The sequence below is a fragment of the Cebus imitator genome, unplaced genomic scaffold (assembly GCF_001604975.1).
Source record: "Cebus imitator isolate Cc_AM_T3 unplaced genomic scaffold, Cebus_imitator-1.0 Scaffold32, whole genome shotgun sequence".
NCBI classification, from domain to species: Eukaryota; Metazoa; Chordata; class Mammalia; order Primates; family Cebidae; genus Cebus; species Cebus imitator.
In genome coordinates this window covers 10,448,969-10,466,748 of record NW_016107347.1, presented here as the reverse complement: position 1 = coordinate 10,466,748, position 17,780 = coordinate 10,448,969, and the positions used below count along the sequence as shown (strand labels likewise).

Here is a 17,780-nt window from a genome sequence, read left to right as displayed (position 1 = left end):
AAAAAAAAAAAAAAAAAAAAAGGATATCCAAAAGAAAAGAAATAAATGTATTGAAGAAATATATGTACTCCCATGTTTATTGCAGCACTAGTCAGAATATCCAAAATATGGACTTAACCTAAGGGAATGAATAAAGAAAATGTGGTATAGATACACAATGGAATATTATTCATCCATTAAAAAGAATGAAATCCTGTCATTTGCAGCAACATGGATAGAACTGGAGGCCATTATGCTAAGTGAAATAGGCCAGGCACAGAAAGAAATAGGTCCTATGTGCTCTTTCATATGTGGGAGCTAAAAAAGTGGATCTCATGAAGACAGAGCTTAGATTGGTGGTTGCTAGAACCTGGGAAGAGAGGCTGGGAAGAGAAGTTGGGAATTGGAAGAATGGGAATGAAGAGAGATTAATTAATGGCTACAGTTTGATAGAAGAAGTAAGTCCTAGCATTTGATAGGTCAGTAGGGTGATTATAGTTTACAGTAATCTGTTATATATTTCAAATAGCTAGAAAAGAATAATTCAAATGTTTCCAGCATAAAAAAAAGACAGATATTTAAGGTGACGGAAAGCCCAAGTACATTGCTTTGATCTTTACAAGTTTTATGAATGTAACAAATTATTATACATACTCCAAAAATATGTACATCTATGTAGCAATGAAAAATAGAATTATTTTTAAAAAGAAATGCAGAAAGAATCTAATCTGTAAAAGGAGATAACTAAGAAAAAGAACTAGAAACTGCCTGTCCTTCTTTCATAAACACCTGCATCTTCATGGTAAAATTTCATAAGGGAAATAGAAATATGGTCTTTGGACATAGCAGAAGTTTCCAGAATGTTCTTTACCATCCTGTCTCTTCACTATCCAAGGTCCAAGTAGGCCTTTCCAAACAGTATGGAAAGCAGCAACTAGTTGTTTTTCAAAATTCAAAATTTGGCTTGGATATTTTTATTTTATCCTACTTTATTTTTATTTACTTACTTATTTTAAGAAGGAGTTTTGCTCTTGTCGACCAGACTAGAGTGCAGTGGTGCCATCTTGGTTCACTGCAACCTCCTCCTCCCAGGTTCAAGTGATTCTCCTGCCCCAGCCTTCCCAGTAGCTGGGATTACACATACCTACCACCATGCCCAGCTAATTTTTTTTTGCATTTTTAGTAGAGATGGGGTTTCACCATGTTGGCCAAGCTGACCTCGAACTCCTGACCTCTGGTGATCCACCTACCTTGGCCACTTAAAGTGCTGGGATTACAGGTGTGAGCCACAGTGCCCGGCCAGCTTAGGTCTTTTTAAATGTAGGGGAACAAAGTACTTGAAAGCAAATCCTGAACACTGCTAATTAATAGGAAACAGGAAAGGCTTGGGGAAGACAAACAGTTATATTTTATATTTATTTTTCTTCCTAATGCCAAGCATAGATCATAGGGCTAGCTCTGCCAGAGAGGATCCCAAGAGAATAGCTCACAGAGAGCAGGACTTTGGGGAGGACCTTATTCCATTGGCATTTTGGGTTTTTTTCTGACTAGGTTTTGACTAGGTGCTCATATGAGTTCACCGTCCCATAACCTACATCTCCCAAAATACCAGGACAGAGAGGCAAATGTGTAGCTGGAGAACAGACGGCCAGCCTCAGCTGGAAATTTAGCCCCTCCTAAGTACCTTAGCATTCAGAGGGTTTTAAGTCCCTAGGAGTAATAAGAAAGACATTTAATGTGTTACTAACCTCACTGGAAAGAAAACAGATAACTCAAGATACAGCAGGTCCACAAATAAAATTGTTTCCTTCAACATTGCTTTGTTAGATGGATTAGAAAAAAAAAAATGATTCTTGGCTGAGACCACTGTCTGTGAAATTGGCACATCCTCCTCAGGCCTCCATGGTTTTTCTCCAGGTCCTCTAGCTTCCTCCTATATTGCAAAGGTGTGCACTGAAGTTCATTGATGTGTCTAAATGATCCTCGTCTGAGTGAGTCTGGAGGTGTGTATGAGTGTGCTCTGCTATGAGATGCATCCTGTCCATGGCTGTTAGCTGCCCTGTGCCCTCAGCTGCCAGAATGGGCTCCAGGCACCCTCAAACCTGAACTGGAATAAGTGGACTGGAAAATGAATGAATGAATGAATACAAAATACTGTAAAATCAAAATGTGTCAGACCAAGCTTCATGCTCACACCTGTAATTCCACACTTTGAGAGGCCAAGGCAGGAGGATCGTTTGAGGTCAGGAGTTCAAGACCAGCCTGGGCAACATAACAAGACCTCCCCATCTCCGCAAAGAATTAAAAAATAAAAATAAAAATTAGCCAGACATGGTGGCATGTGCCTGTAGTCCTAGCTACTAGGGAGGCTAAGGAGGGAAGATCACTTGAGCCCAGGAAGTTGAGGTTGCAGTTACCTGTGATCACACCACTGTACTCCAGCCTAGGCAACAGAGGGAGACTCTGTTTTAAAAAAAAAAAAAAAAAAAAAATTGTCAAGTATACAATAATCATACATCTGGCAGTAAAATGAGTTTGGCCAAAAGTAAATAAAGTATACAACAATCATACAAATGCGCAACAATAAACGATGCAGTAGGAAAGCACTCAGCAAGCCCGCCAATATTTGCTCGTTTGTTTTTTAACTGCATAGTGGTAGTAAGTACCCCTTCCAATTTTCACTTTGCAAGCATTTATTTTTTGATTTAACCTGCCACCACTATGACCACTGTCATAATTACCAAAAATTAGGTAAATAATTATCTTACTTGTTTTTATTTATCTTTCTTAAAGGTATATGTAGCTCACATTTGTTTCAGAGTTTAATATTGCATTTTGTGCCTTTATGTAGAAATGTGGTGATGTTTTTGTGGCCAGAAATATGCCATAGGACTGTAACTCTTGTTTATATTAAATCGCTTTGGTAAAATTGTTTTCATTATATGTGATTTCACTTAAAGTCACAATTTCCAAGAACCTATCAAAGACATTAAGTGAGGACTTAGTGTACTTACAAAGCAGAAAGACGGCATCTTGCTCATTTTTGTAGCTTTGAAGCAAGAGAAAAATATTCCCTAATTCACTCCTGCCTTAACACATGCCAGCAAAGATATATATTTCCTATTCATTTGCTCTAACTACACCTACTCAGAAAAAGCAGGATTGTTTAATTTACAGCTTAAAATCAAGTTATAAAGTGCTATATAGAACTGTACAATCAGATGCATTTGAGTATAATGTAATTGATGACTGATTCTCATCCTCAGTCTAGCCCTGTTCCTAAACAGGATAAGTCTCTTATTGAGGTACAGGATGTTGATGGGGAGTGCAACATTAGGCTGGGAGGTAATGTCTTGTAATCATTTGGGATGTTCCCAGGTCCCTTTATATGTGAACAATATAGTTTCACTATCTTTACTTTTGTCCTTATTGTGACAGTAAACACTTGCTGAAAGGAAGTTTTCCATTAACCTCAAAATTGAAGGACTCTGTATTTTATGCTATTTCATTATTTGAACTTGCATTGTCATGTTACAGTTGGTTATACTGTGTTTTCAAATACAGAAGTTATTAATATAGGCTTACAGGATCTGTCTTGTAACCATTCCAGTGTTCCTCAGTTTTCTCAGATATAAGAAGAGACTAAGATGGAACTAGCTCTCATTCAGATTCAGATGAGAAAAAGCGGTCATATGCCTCTATTTTGAAGGACAGCATAAAACACTCTTGTGAATTCTGTACTGGGAATCTTTTTAAGAGACAGGATCTCACTCGGTTGCCCAGGCTGGAGTGAAGTAGTACAATCATAGCAACCTCAAACTCCTGGGCTGAAGCTATTCTCCCTCCTCAGCCTCCTGAGTAGCTTGAATCACTACAGGCACACACACCACCATGCCCAGCTCTTTTTATTATCATTATTATTATTATTATTATTATTATTATTTGTAGAGACAGGGTTGCCCAGCCTGGTCTCAAACTCCTGGCCTTAAGCAATCTTCCTGTCCCAGCCTCCCAAAGTGCTGGGATTACAGGAATGAGCCACCATGCCCAGCTGTACTGGGACTCTTGATAAACTGTTATTCAACATTTCCTTTGGGGAGCTAACATCTGGGCATTTCACAGGGCTCCATAATAATGGCTGGTGGCTTCAGTTTTGTCAGCCACCCAGCCTGTATGTGAGTCCTCTATTCCACCTGACCTCCCCTCATCCCCTAGACATACCCCTTGAAGTTCCAGGGTCTGTATATTTCCAAGTCTCCTTTGGGTGTGGCCTGGCCCGGCACATGGCCATGGTGACCACATTGCTCAAAATCAGATCCCTTCTGCATGTTATGGGGTCCACACCATGCCAAGTACACCAGCCATGGGAAGGAAAATGTAATGCAGGAGATGAGAACCCAGATACCAGTAAGAGATACAAGAAGGGCAGCCAGGCACAGTGCCTCACACCTATAATCCCAGCACTTTGGGAGGCCAAGGTGGGTGGATCACCTGAGGTCAGGAGTTCAAGAACAGCCTGGCCAACATGGTGAAACCCCATTTCTACTAAAAATACAAAAATTAGCTGGACATGCTGGTGGGCACCTGTAATCCCAGCTACTTGGGAGGCTGAGGCAGGAGAATTGCGTGAACCCAGGAGGCAGAGGTTGCAGCGAGCCAAGATTGTGCCACTACACTCCAGCCTGGGCAACACTATTGAGAGAGAGAGAGAAAGAGAGAGAGCGTGCTACAAGAAGGGCAAATCTGAAAGCGGTCAGAGGTGAGGCTCAGAGTCAGACAGCTCCAGAACCCAATTACCGGGGTTAAAGTTCTCGTTTTCTCATTCTGTCATTATTCTCCAAGTGTCTTTTGGCAAGTTTCTTAGCCTTCTATTCCTCACTTTCATAATCTACAAAATAAGAAGTAATAGCAATATACACTTCATGGAGTTTTGATGCAATTAATTAAAGTTCTTGGCACATAATTAAATTTCTCTTAAAAAAAAAAAAAAACTCGTAGTACTATCATCATCATTATTGTCCTGGAGTAAAGAATTGGAAGCCATGAAGGAAAGTTTTCCCAACTATATTAGTTTCCTTGGCCTGCCATCCCAAAATACCACAAATCAGGTGGCTTGAAACCACAGAAGCATATTATCTTATAGTACAGGAGTCCAGAAGCCTGAAATCATGGGATCATTGTGTTTGCTTCCTTCTGGAAGCTCTGTGGGAGAAACCAGCCCCTCCTCTCTCCTAACTGCTGGTGGTGGCCAACAATCCCTGGTGTTCCTTGGCTGGTAGATGCATGACTCCAGCCTCTGCTTCCATCTTCTCTGTGTCCCTATGTCTTTGCCTTTTCTGTCTCATAAAGACATTTTTGCTGCATTCAGGGTTCACACTAATCCGGTGTGATCTCATCTTAAACCCTACGTTAAGTACATCTGCAAGACCCTTATTCCAACTGAGTTCATATTCTGATATTCCATGTGGACATAAATCTTGGGGTGACTCTATTCATACCACTACAGCAACTAAGAGCAGTTTACAATAAAATCAGAAAAAGAAACCATGAACAATTCCTGGAAAGAATGTCATCTAACCCTGGGCATGATGTTTATGGGCTAAAAAGACTGTGTTGTGTGGGTTGTCAATCCAGCAAACTGGGCTACCCTGAAGTGACATCACTGAGTCAGAGCCAACTGTCAAACACAGAGTTAATCACTGTACTCCCATTCCAACTGGGGCAAACTTTTCTGGAGAAAACATGTATCTGACAGGGACAGGCTGTACACATCAGGCAACATGCACAGGTAGTAAGCTCTTTGCCCTGTCTCTCCTGACATGTTGTAGTCACGATTTAACCCCGAACTCATTCCAACATTGAGTAATACAGTGCAAAGGGCATGGGCTTTACAGCCTCAGGAAACTGGATTCTAATCTCATCCTCTGCAACTTACTAGCTCCGCTTGCCACCTTCATGGCCTCAGAGGAGGTACTTACCCTCTCCAAGCCTTAATTTCTGCATCTGAAAATTGGTCATAAAACCATCAACAACTTGCAAAGCTGCTCTAAGTATGAAAACTAATGTATGCAGAAGCTGCACCCCAGTACCTGACGTAAATTTCAATGAGTGGTTGCTATTTGTCTTAGTCTATTTGCACTACTATAACAAAATGCCTGAGACTGGATAACCTATAAAGACTAGAAATTTATTTCTTACTGTTCTAAAGGTTGGAAGTTCAAGATGGCACCTTGCTACTGAGTCCTCCAGAAGAGACCAGTGCTATGCCCTCACATAGGAGAAGGACAGGAGGGCAAGAGGGCCTACCTAGTTCACTCCAGCCCTTCTATAAGGTTGGAGTGAGGGCTCCACCCATTCATGAGGGCTCCACCCTCATAAATGAATCACCTCCTAAAGTTCCCACATCTTAATACTATCACACTAGTGATTAAGTTTCAATATATGAATACAGGAAGACAAATTTAGAAAAACAGCACTATTATCATTATTGTGAGGTAGTAGTTTCATCTGTCCCCCACTAGGCTTGAGGGCAAGAAAGCCAAAGGGACCCTGAAGAAGAGCTGTGAAGATCCATGTGTCTACATGTATCTCAATATCTCTTCCTCCACCACCACCTGCACTCCAGCAAAAAGTAAACTGCATAAACACACAGTAAATATTCACTGACGTAAATGACACACAAACTGCATTCCAAATATAAGCACTGCCTCAATGAATGAACTTCCAATAGCCTTTCAAAATTTGGAGCCCAACCAGGATAGCCCTTGACAAATTATTTCCCTTTCTTGACTTAGCAAATGAACGCTGTACAATGCAAAGGCAACACAAAGTAGTATTAGTCCTCTAGTGTATGTCAATATTTAGAGAGGCTTGGACCATAGAATGGTATTTGGAGGCCAGGCATGATGGCTAATCCCTGTAATCCCAGAACTTAGGGAGGCCAAGGCAGATGGATCACTTGAGGCCAGTAGTTCGAGACCAGTCTGGCCAACATGGTGAAACCTCATCTCTACTAAAAATACAAAAATTGGCTGAGTGTGGTGGAGTGGGCCTGTAATCCCAGCTACCTGGGGGGCTGAGGCATGAGAACTGCTTGAACCCAATAGGTGGAAGTTACAGTGAGCCAAGATCGCACTACTGCACTTCAGCCTGGGTGACAAAACAAGATTTTGTCTCAAAAAAAAAAAAAAAAAAAAGCATTTGCAGGCCACGTAACGCCTCTTTCATGACAGCGTTTTTATTACTTTATTTACTTTGTATTATTAAAGTAACACATGTTCACTGGAGAAATGTTAGGAAATACAGGCAAGGAAAAACAATAAAAATCATTCTTAATTTCATGTATAAAGAGAGATTTTTTTCTTTAACAATACCTTACAACATTTTCCCAGTCATTAGTCTTCAACATCATTTTTTAAAGTTGTCTAATATTCCATTATATAAACCTACCAATATTAATTAAACCTATCCCTCATCACAGGAATTTTAACTTCATTCCAATATTTAGTTACTGAAAACAAAAATGCAATGATATGAACATATTCCTTATTTATTTTACAAATTCATAATAATTTGGCATTTATTAGAACCTTGCTCCCTGCCCCAAACATTTGCAATTAACCCAGAAGTAAATTTCCTTGATTTATGAAAAACTGATTTTTTTATCCGGTCTGAAAATCTGCTTGCAGCTTTGGCTGTGTGATCTAATGCAAGCCCTTTCCTGGCCACCTATATCCAGTAACTAATCGGTACTCGACTTTCTCAGCTCTGGCCGCTTAGCTTACTTGTTCAGGGCACAAAGGCTAATAGGGTCAATGTCATGGGATATGAACTGGATATATACAGGCTAGTTAGTTTGCAAGTCCAAAGACTATTTCTGTAACTCCAGACAGCTGCCATTTAAAAGCTGGCTGTTTCCCAGAACTGGGCAAAAGAGCATGGGTGGATCAACACAAATTCATCACCACTACTGGAAAGATAATGTGTCAACAGCTTCATCTTCCCCACAAAAAATAGCTCAGAAAAGTATTCATATTAAATTATATAAAACTGAGGAGGCTGTAGAAGAAGAAGAAAAAATAATATTGGGAGGACAATTAGCTGACCTTACACTTTTCTTGGTTTATCAGCTTAGTCTGCGAGTAACCCGCCATTTCTACACGAGAAAAACTCAGCAACATGTTTCAAACTGTGGATGGTGGTGTTATTTAACAGGCGATATTCTCTTGCAGCTGACACAGCCCTTGGCACTGATGATGTATATGATGAAAAAGGATGCCAGTGTGATGTATCAGTGGAAGACCTCACCCCACCACTTAAAACTGTCATTCGAGCTATCAGGTCGGTGAAAATCTTGAACAAAGTGATTCAGAGACATACTTCTGATTAATTGAATTGCTATGTTGCTAAGTTATTTTTCTACAGGCAAATATCCTGAAATAACCACTTTCCCTTTTCCTGTTCATCCATAGGCCTATACATTGTGAAATATTTGTTTCTTAATACAAAACTCTGCTGTGTTCAACGCAAAGTGTTATAAAACATGGGTGGGATTTGAAAAGCCAGGCCATATTAGAGAGATTCCACAAGTCTTGGCTTGTCCTGTGTATTTGCTGCTTTAAGGACATTTTGAGTATTGCAGCAATTGGATTTTTAAATTATTTTTATGACTTGCTCATATTTTATATACAAATATAATGTATAAAATATAATTTTATATACAAATACAAATATAACTTGCTCATTTTATATACAAATCTGTATTCTGTACAGAATTGTATATCAAAGAAAAGGCCTTGTAGGCTATTTTAAAATGTGTTGAGTTCTGAAAATGGGAAACTTGAAGTATTTTGCAGTGACTTAGTCTTATTCTCTGAAATGTAATTGTTAAAAGCTTCTCTTAATTTGCTTCCTCTACTGATAGCTGAGAGCTAAGAGAGTACACATAGCAACTTAAATTTACATTTTCCATGACCTTTCCCACCACACACACACACACACACACACACACACACACACACACACACAATCTGGATCTGGACTAGATGAACTGCTGCATGCTCAGCCAGCCCAGTTTAATCCTTTTGGGAGAATTTGTATCTGTCACAGAATGCTGGGTAACTATATTGAAAAAAAAAAAAAAAAAAAAAAAATAAAAAAACCAAAACAAGAAAGGAAAAATGGCTCATGCCTGTAATCCCAGCACTTTAGGGGACCAAGAGGGATCACTTGAGATCAGGAGTTCGAGATCAGCCTGGCCAACATGGCAAAACCCGATCTCTATTAAAAATACAAAAATTAGCTGGGCGTGGTGGCAGGCACCTGTAATCCCAACTGCTTGGGAGGCTGAAGCAGGAGAATCACTTGAGCCCAGGAGGTGGAGGTTGCAGTGAGCAGAGTTCACGACTCTGAACTCCAGCCTGAGCAAAAGAGCAAGACTGTGTCTCCAAAAAATAAAATATCCACACCAATTTAGCTATTCAGATGCTTGGTCTAATTTAAATATCAGTATGATTGATTACTTCTATTTTTAGTTAGTCATTTGGCATCACGTTAGACACTGCTTTACTCGAGTTGCTGGGAAAACAGAAATGAATTCTAAAGATTTTCATAAATATTTGTGGGGTTAAAGAAAAGCATGGTATGTTAAAACTCCAGAAGATGCTTAGACACTATCTGTAACAGCAGCCTAAAAAAAAAAGTGAAGTCCAGTTACTTCTCAATGGAACCCTCAAGTCGCAAACCCTATGGGTGGAGAGATTATACCTTCCTGTTTGGCCTGGACAGTCCCAGATTATGCCTGTAGTCTCATCACAAATGTTAATAATGCTCCGCATCTTTCTCAAAGTGTCCTAGTTTGGACAATCAATTAAATGGTCACCATATCACTGGTGAACCTAGAAGCCTTGGGTGATGTATAAGCCCAGATAACCCAGAATATGTAGTGCAAAGATGTCTAAAGCCTTCAGTTAAAGGGATAGAGAGGATTTAGAGCTGCGCTGTCCAATATGATAGTCACTGGCTACTTGAGACTATTGAGGCTATTTAAATTTGGATTAATTAAAATAAAATACATTTTAAAATTAATTGATCAGTCACACCATTCATATTTCAAGTGTTCAATAGCCACAGGTGGCCAGTGGCTACTTCATCAGAGAAAGAAACAGAACATTTCCCTCGTCACAGAAAGTTCTATTGAACATTACTGGTCTAGAAGTCACCTTGAAATTTTTCACATGCATTGAGTATATCCATAAAAGACCCTAAAGTAAAGGTGGGGCAATTCAGTCCACAAATTAATCTGACTTGCAACAAGTATGGAAAATCTTATCTAGTGAAAGCAGATCAGGCTTCCTAAAGTCATGCTTAACCCAGTTTATGTCATTTCCCAAGACCTTCTGAAGCTTTCTTCTTTTGCTTTACAACCTATAAAAAGGATTGCGAGCTTCAAGAAAGAAAATGAAATAGGTTTATTCTGCCAGCTAAGCACTTTAGCAACAGCTTAAGATTTTCTTTGTTATTCTTCTTGAAACTCGACTGATTTTGGTGAAGTCCTTTGCAGAATTCCCTCGCTATTCAGAATTCTTTCTTGGTTCTTATTTTTAATGTAATTTTACATTTACATATCTATCTTTTGGTGGATTCCTGAAGTTTTCTGCTTGCTGCTTTGTGATACCTAAGGGGGATGCTTTTCTCCTCCATATCCTGATTCTGCTTAGTGCTTTTTCATCACTTCTAAATTCCATTTAAAATTAACAGATTCTGTCGCTTGAACCCAGGAGGCAGAGGTTGTGGTGAGCCAAGATCGCGCCACTGCACTCCAGCCTGGGCAACAGAACGAGACTCTATCTCAAAAAAAAAAAAAATTTTAAAAAAAAATAAGATTAACAGATTCTATAAATACCTAATAGATACGCTCAATAGCTTAATAACCTAACTGAAAATTTTTTACTCATGGTATACTTCATTTCTAAAGATAAATAATTTTAAAACCAACCAATACAATTAGCATTCTAAAAAGAAGTTTGTAGGTATAAGTCCTAAATCTTATGCAGAAGGTTTCTTTTCCTAAGGAGTTTAATTATGTTAATAAGTTCAACATCAGTTGCTGGAAAGGTTTTTTGCCAGAACATGCCCACCTCTTGCAGCTCCCCTGAAGCAGTATATATATTTATATTACTGATTGCAAGTGTGAAACATCTATTATTCATCTCTAAAATAGTAATTTCATTTTAACATTTTTCTTATTTTTAATTGTTAGAATATTTAATATGATACTTAAATATGCCTTTTGTATTTCAGTAACTGTTGCAATAGTAGTTTTTCCTAAGAGCCAAATTAAAATGGGTAACAAAAAATACACATTCCACTGCAAGAATGACAGTATGGAAAATAATACTACTACCTTCACAAAGAGCAAAGTAAGAATTCTTATTTTCAGCTATCAATATTTATTAAACACCTGCCATTTTCTACAACCATCTGATCTTTGACAGACCAGTCAAAAACAAGCAATGGGTAAAGGATTCCCCGTTTAATAAATGGTGTTGAGAAAACTGGCTAGCCATGTACAGAAAGCAGAAACTGGACCCCTTCCTGACACCTGACACTAAAATTAACTCCAGATGGATTAAAGACTTAAACATAAGACCTAACGCCATAAAAACCCTAGAAGAAAACCTAGGCAAAAACATTCAGGACATAGGTGTAGGCAAGGACTCCATGACTAAAACACCAAAAGCAATGGCAACAAAACCCAAAATAGACAAATGGGACCTAATTAAGCTCCAGAGCTTCTGCACAGCAAAAGAAACAATCATTAAAGTGAATCGGAAACTAACAGAATGGGAAAAAATTTTTGCAATCTACCAATCTGACAAAGGGCTGATATCCAGAATCAACAAAAAACTAAAACACATTTACAAGAAAAAACAAACAAGCCCATTCAAAAGTGGGCAAAGGATATGAAGAAGCACTTTACAAAAGAAGACATATATAAGGTCAACAAACATATGAAAAAATGCTCATCATCACCGGTCATAAGAGAAATGCAAATCAAAACCACATTGAGATATCACCTCATGCCAGTGAGAATGGCAATCATTAAAAAATCTGGAGACAACACATGCTGGAGAGGATGTGGAGAAATGGGAACACTTTTACATTGTTGGTGGGAGTGTAAATTAGTTCAACCATTGTGGAAGACAGTGTGGCGATTTCTCAAGGATGTAGAAATAGAAATTCCATTTGACCCAGCAATCCCATTACTGGGTATATACCCAAAGGATAATAAACTGTTCTATTATAAAGACACATGCACACATATGTTCACCATGGCACTGTTTACAATAGCAAAGACCTGGAACCAACCCAAATGCCCATCAATGATAGACTGGACAAGGAAAATGTGGCACATATACATTATGGAATACAATGCAGCCATAAAAAATGATGAATTCGCGTCCTTTGCAGGGACATGGATAAATCTGGAAACCATCCTTCTTAGCAAACTGACACAAGAACAGAAAATCAAACACCGCATGTTCTCACTCATAGGTGGGTGTTGAACGATGAGAACACATGGACTCAGGGAGGGGAGCCACACACTGGAGTCTATGGTGGGGGAAACTAGGGGAGGGACAGTGGGGATTAGGGAGTTGAGGAGGGATAACATGGGGAGAAATGTCAGATATAGGTGATGGGGAGGAAGGCAGCAAACCACATTGCCATGTATGTATCTATGCAACAATCTTGCGTGTTCTTCACATGTACCCCAAAACCTAAAATGCAATAAAATATATATTTTAAGAATAAAAAATCTGCCATTTTCTAGAGATGATTAAAGATACTCTTTGAACTTGTCTGGATGCTATTGTCCAAACGCATTCTGACACGTTTCTAATAATGTCACTGTTTAAAGTACATAGTAAAGAATGACTATTTTTAGACTTTTTCCAAAATATGTCCTCTACTCAGAAGAAAACTTCGTTTTGTATATTTCCTCCTGAATTGTCACAGATTTTTCTCAGAATATTATTTCATGGAAATGCAAAAGTTGGCTGGAAATATGTTTCCAAACTCACCTCTGGGAGTGAAGACTGTACTTTAACAAAACCTCCATATTTTAGTGATTCAGTTCAAACAATGTTAAGTTTCTTTTCATTCATAGAAATTAGTTCCTAAATGGAAAGATAAAATTAGCAGGAAAGTAAGTCAGCAAATGGATAAACTCTAGAGGATTCTACACACTCACTTATACCTATTTCATAGTAGGTTACCCGTTTTTCTATCACTGACTGAAAAATATAGCCCATAAATTACCTAGATGTGTTCCTTTAAAATGTCAAGCATCTGGCTAATTGGGAATATCTGAAGGTAACAGTTATCTTTCATGCTAGTACTTGGCATTGTAGTCATTACAGATACATGAATCTTGGGCAAAATTTTACACAAAAATTAATATATGTTTCTTTAAAATAACAGGCCAGGCATGGTGGCTCATGCCTGTAAATCCAGCAGTTTGGGAGGCCAAATCGAGCGGATCACTTGAGCTCAGGAGTTCAAGACCAGCCAGGGCAACATGGTAAAACCCTGTCTCTAAAGAATAAAAAGGAAAAAAAAAAAGACTGATACTAAAATAACAAATATTTGAAAGTCATATACAGCTGCATATTTATGCAAGAGCCCCAAAATAATAACTTTTTTAAATATAACAGAAATTGTAGTTCTGTACTAAACTGGCAGGTAATTTATCAGATATGCATACCAACACAACATATAAGTACTGTGTAAAGGATTCAGCATTTGAGGAAAAAGCTTTGTTAAAACAGTGTAATACAAAGAAAAAAATAATAACAAAAAAAAAGTACAGTGTAATACAAAGATTACCTGCTTCTTACCAGTATTGTTTTCATAGAATTACTACATCTAGGATCAAGGCTACTTTTTTTTTTTTTTTAATTTGTAAAACTATTTCAACAGATGTAAAATTATCCTGTCAAATTGCTATGAAAAGTTTCTAAGCACTAATCTCTGCATGGATTGGTACCCAACAGTTGGTGAAGCAGCTCTGTCCACAAACCAAGCTTTTAAGGCTACTCCTAACAAGATCCTCAATGACTGTTGTTTTCCTATCAATTTGTTTTATACACCATGTTTTCTGTCAGTTGTCAAGAACCGAGTCAAAATACTGTGCAACCTGTTCTTCTTCTGAATAGCCACAAAACCACTGATGCATATGACTCATTATTTTGAAGAGAAATGACCAAGAAGCTGTTGATTGTGTCTAGCTCTTAACGTCTCTTACTATCTCCATGCAATAATGGTCATGCCTGCTATGTTTCACTTTATGCTACCTTTTCTTTCCCAGGCCAGACTAGCCTTTTAGAGAATAAAATGAATAAATAAGTAAGGTCCAGGGTGAAAACTCAAACAAGTCTTTAGTTGAAGCCACAGCCGGGCTTTACACAGGCACCATCACCTAATTCTATCCCCTCCCACCACCCTCCCTAAAGCTGCTAGGGAGAGGTAATCCAAGAAACAGGACAGCCTCTGTACACCCTTGAGCAACTCACATTCCCGCTTTAAGCCTCTGTTTCCTCATTGGCAAAATGGGGATGGTAATGGTATTGACCTCATAGAGTTGTGGAAAGGAATGAATAAATGAATAAACATTTGCAAACTACTTAGAACAGTATACACAGTCAGCATCAGGTAAATGCTAATATTATTACCCTTGAGTTGTCTGGACTCCTAATGCTTTCCAACATGCTGCCTCCACTGCCCATACTCTGCTCTGGCTTATCCTTTTCCTTTCTGAGTTCCACTCACTCCCATGACGAGTAACATGAGAAGCACTTTGTTCCCTCTTCTGAAGGGTGCTCCCATCTTCCAGAACATATACAGCCTCACCTGCTTGCATCTCCTTCACCTGGCAGCACTTGCCATTATCTCCTTGACGTTACCTTCCCACCACCTGGCCTGAGAAATTACTCAGAGCTGGAAGAGCAATTTTTTCACTCATCAAGAGCAACCTTGAGTCAATGTTCCAAGTAGATTTCACCTCTTTTTTCCTCAGGGTGAGCTTGCTGCCTTCCCAGGCACCCTCTGAAGAAGCAACAGGACAATGAAAGGGCTAAATTAACTCTTCTCTCTCCCTCCCTGACCTTTGCCAAAGCCTGACTATAGACTCTTTAAAGCTCTCCCCAGGGGTTCAGAACATGCATTTAAAAAATAGATCTTGAGCCTCAACTGTGCAGCAGGCACAGAGATAAACGTTAACAAGAAAGATGGATCCCTGCTTAGAGTGTGAGGAGCCACCAGAAAAGTGGGGTCTATTATAATGCAGAGAAGCATATTACTACAGTGACAGAAATCCAGAATGGTTTGGGCCAACCTATTTCAGCACTTGTGGGGAAGGTGGCATTTGGGAAGACTTTCTTAAGAAGGAAAAGAAGAAATCTGGTAGATATGTGGGAACTAGCCAGGTTACTAAGGAGGGTGGTAGAGGCTGGCAGAGAGAACTGCAATTGCAAAGAAGCAGAAATGAAGGTGGCATTCGAAAGTATGGGTGATGGCTGAAGGTGGAGAACAAGGATGAGGAGAGTAAGGGTGAAGAGAGGAGCAGGAACCATAAAAATGAGCAGGAATGCGGAAAGATTTTTGTAAGTACAGAAATGAATTTATCAGATCAGGGCTTGATATGGTTTGGATCTGTGTCCTTGCCCAAATCTCATGTAGAACTGTAATCTACAATGTCAGAAGAGGAGCCTGGTGGGAAGTGATTGGATCATGGGGGCGGATTTCGCCCTTGCTGTTCTCATAATAGCAAGTGAGTTCTCACGAGATTTGTGTTTTAAAAGGGTGTAGCACCTCCCTTCTCTCTCTTCATTCTGCTCCAGCCACATAAGAAGGCTGCTTCCCCTTTGCCTTCCACCATGACTGTAGGTTTCCTGAGGCCTCCCCAGCCATGCTTCCTGCACAGCCTGCAAATCTGTAAGCCAATTAAACCTCTTTTATTTATGAATTTTCCAGTCTCAGGTATTTCTTTATAGCAGTGCAAGAACGGACTAATACAGCGGTTCATTTGAAAACTTGGAAAGATGACTCTGATTGCAATGTAAGGAATGTACTGGAAAGAGAGAAGTATTGTTACAATACCTGGATCTGCCGGAGCCTGAGCTGGGCAGTCATGATGGAGAACAATGAAGGATGGATTTCAGATAGGATTTGGATATTTACAGATTGGAGAGGATGGAGGGAAAGAACAGGAGGAATCAAGGATGGCACACCTGGAAGATGGTGAGACAGAGGCTGGCTTGAGGGGAGATGGTGCATTATTGTGAGTGTTGAGTTCAAGCAGTTACAGTAGGCCTCAGCAGTAGGTGGATCTCTGGATCTGACACCCAGGAGAACAATCTGAAATTTGCATAAATTTGGTAGCTGTCAGCACAGAGATAAATGGTTTGCAGAAGTCTCACCCCAAGGACTAAAAAGAGAAGATGGTCAACACAGAAGTCTAAGCCTCACAAACAGGAGCTGCAAAAGGAAGACTGCTCTGAAGGTGACAGATTCAAAGCATCCAGACAGATGGAAAACCAGGAGAGTGTGACAGAAGAGGAGCCAGAGGAGGAAAGTGTTTCAAGCAGGAGGCAGATGTCAACTCTGTTAAATGCCACTAAGAGGTCAAAGAAGATAAAAAGTGAGAAGGTCCTCTGAAAGTGGCAATGAGGTCATCCATGACTTCGCAGAAAAATTCATTAGAAGGAAAAGGGTTTGAAGCCATATGGTAAATAGAATGCTTTTTTAAATTACAAGAATCTTTCTCTCTAATACGAACATAGATGAAGCGTCAAGAATTTCTTTGTAACTAGCAAAGGCTCATCAACTCTTCTAAAATAGCTCAGATCTGATCAGCAAACTGAAGAACCACTAATGACATTTCAGAGTTTCTGAGGTAGGTATGCAAATCAGGCCTCACTGTTACCCTGGGTTGGGTGATAAAGTTTTTCAGTTTTTTTTTTTTTGCCCTTGTGTTCTTCCTGTTCTGAAAGGCATGTATGGGACCATTCTCTTGACCATCCCTAAAATGCAGTCTCAGCTGTGAATCCTTCTTACATCTCACTTCATACTTCAGGCAAGAATATGCCACAAGTAAAGAAGAGGCACATGTTTGCCATTGTGGGTTTTGTCAAATCTACAAGCTGTTTAATCACCAGTTCTTAATTTTGCTGATGGCATCTCTGCTATTTTAGCAGAGGTGATGAGTCTTTGTTTGCAAGTCACTATTAAGACATTCTTGACAGCCAATCTATGACACATTACAGTAAAGGATGCTGCTAAAAGAACATTTTATGGATCATTTAGCACATATCTTTAAAATTCACTAATATACTCCTTAGAATGTTCTTTTTGCTTATTTTTGTTTTGAAGGTAATTACTTGTGGCTACATTTGCTCTGAGGCTGTGTTAGTGTTCTCACTGAAGATACACTTACTTTATAGCATCTGAGATATTAAACCTTTTATTTGGCTGTAATTTAAACTGAGTCTTCTATTCTTTGCTAATAATATTACCTCCTATTCTATGCTCAAAATATTTAAAAGCATTCAACATGTATAGTCAACTTATTTATTTACTTATTCATTTCACACTTTAAAATTTATGCAAGATTTTATACTCCTAGGAAAACAAATCCCCAAATTTATTTGCCGTATCAATGCTTACAAATTCCTGGCAGAAAAAATTAAAACAAAACAAAACAAAAAACCACTTTTCCAAGGTTAAAAAAAAAAAAAAAAAAA

The 17,780-nt window shown here is 39.0% G+C and overlaps 1 protein-coding gene across 3 annotated transcripts in view; it reads left to right on the top strand.

Annotated features, from left to right (window-relative positions):
- Positions 1-17,780, top strand: part of KCNQ5 (potassium voltage-gated channel subfamily Q member 5) — a 138,723-nt gene that overhangs the window by 99,662 nt on the left and 21,281 nt on the right. For all 3 annotated transcript variants that reach the window (XM_037737042.1, XM_037737041.1, XM_037737040.1), the window contains one exon: positions 8,211-8,319. In XM_037737042.1, coding sequence (XP_037592970.1) covers positions 8,211-8,319 — 109 coding nt within the window. The remainder of the gene's footprint in view (positions 1-8,210; positions 8,320-17,780) is intronic.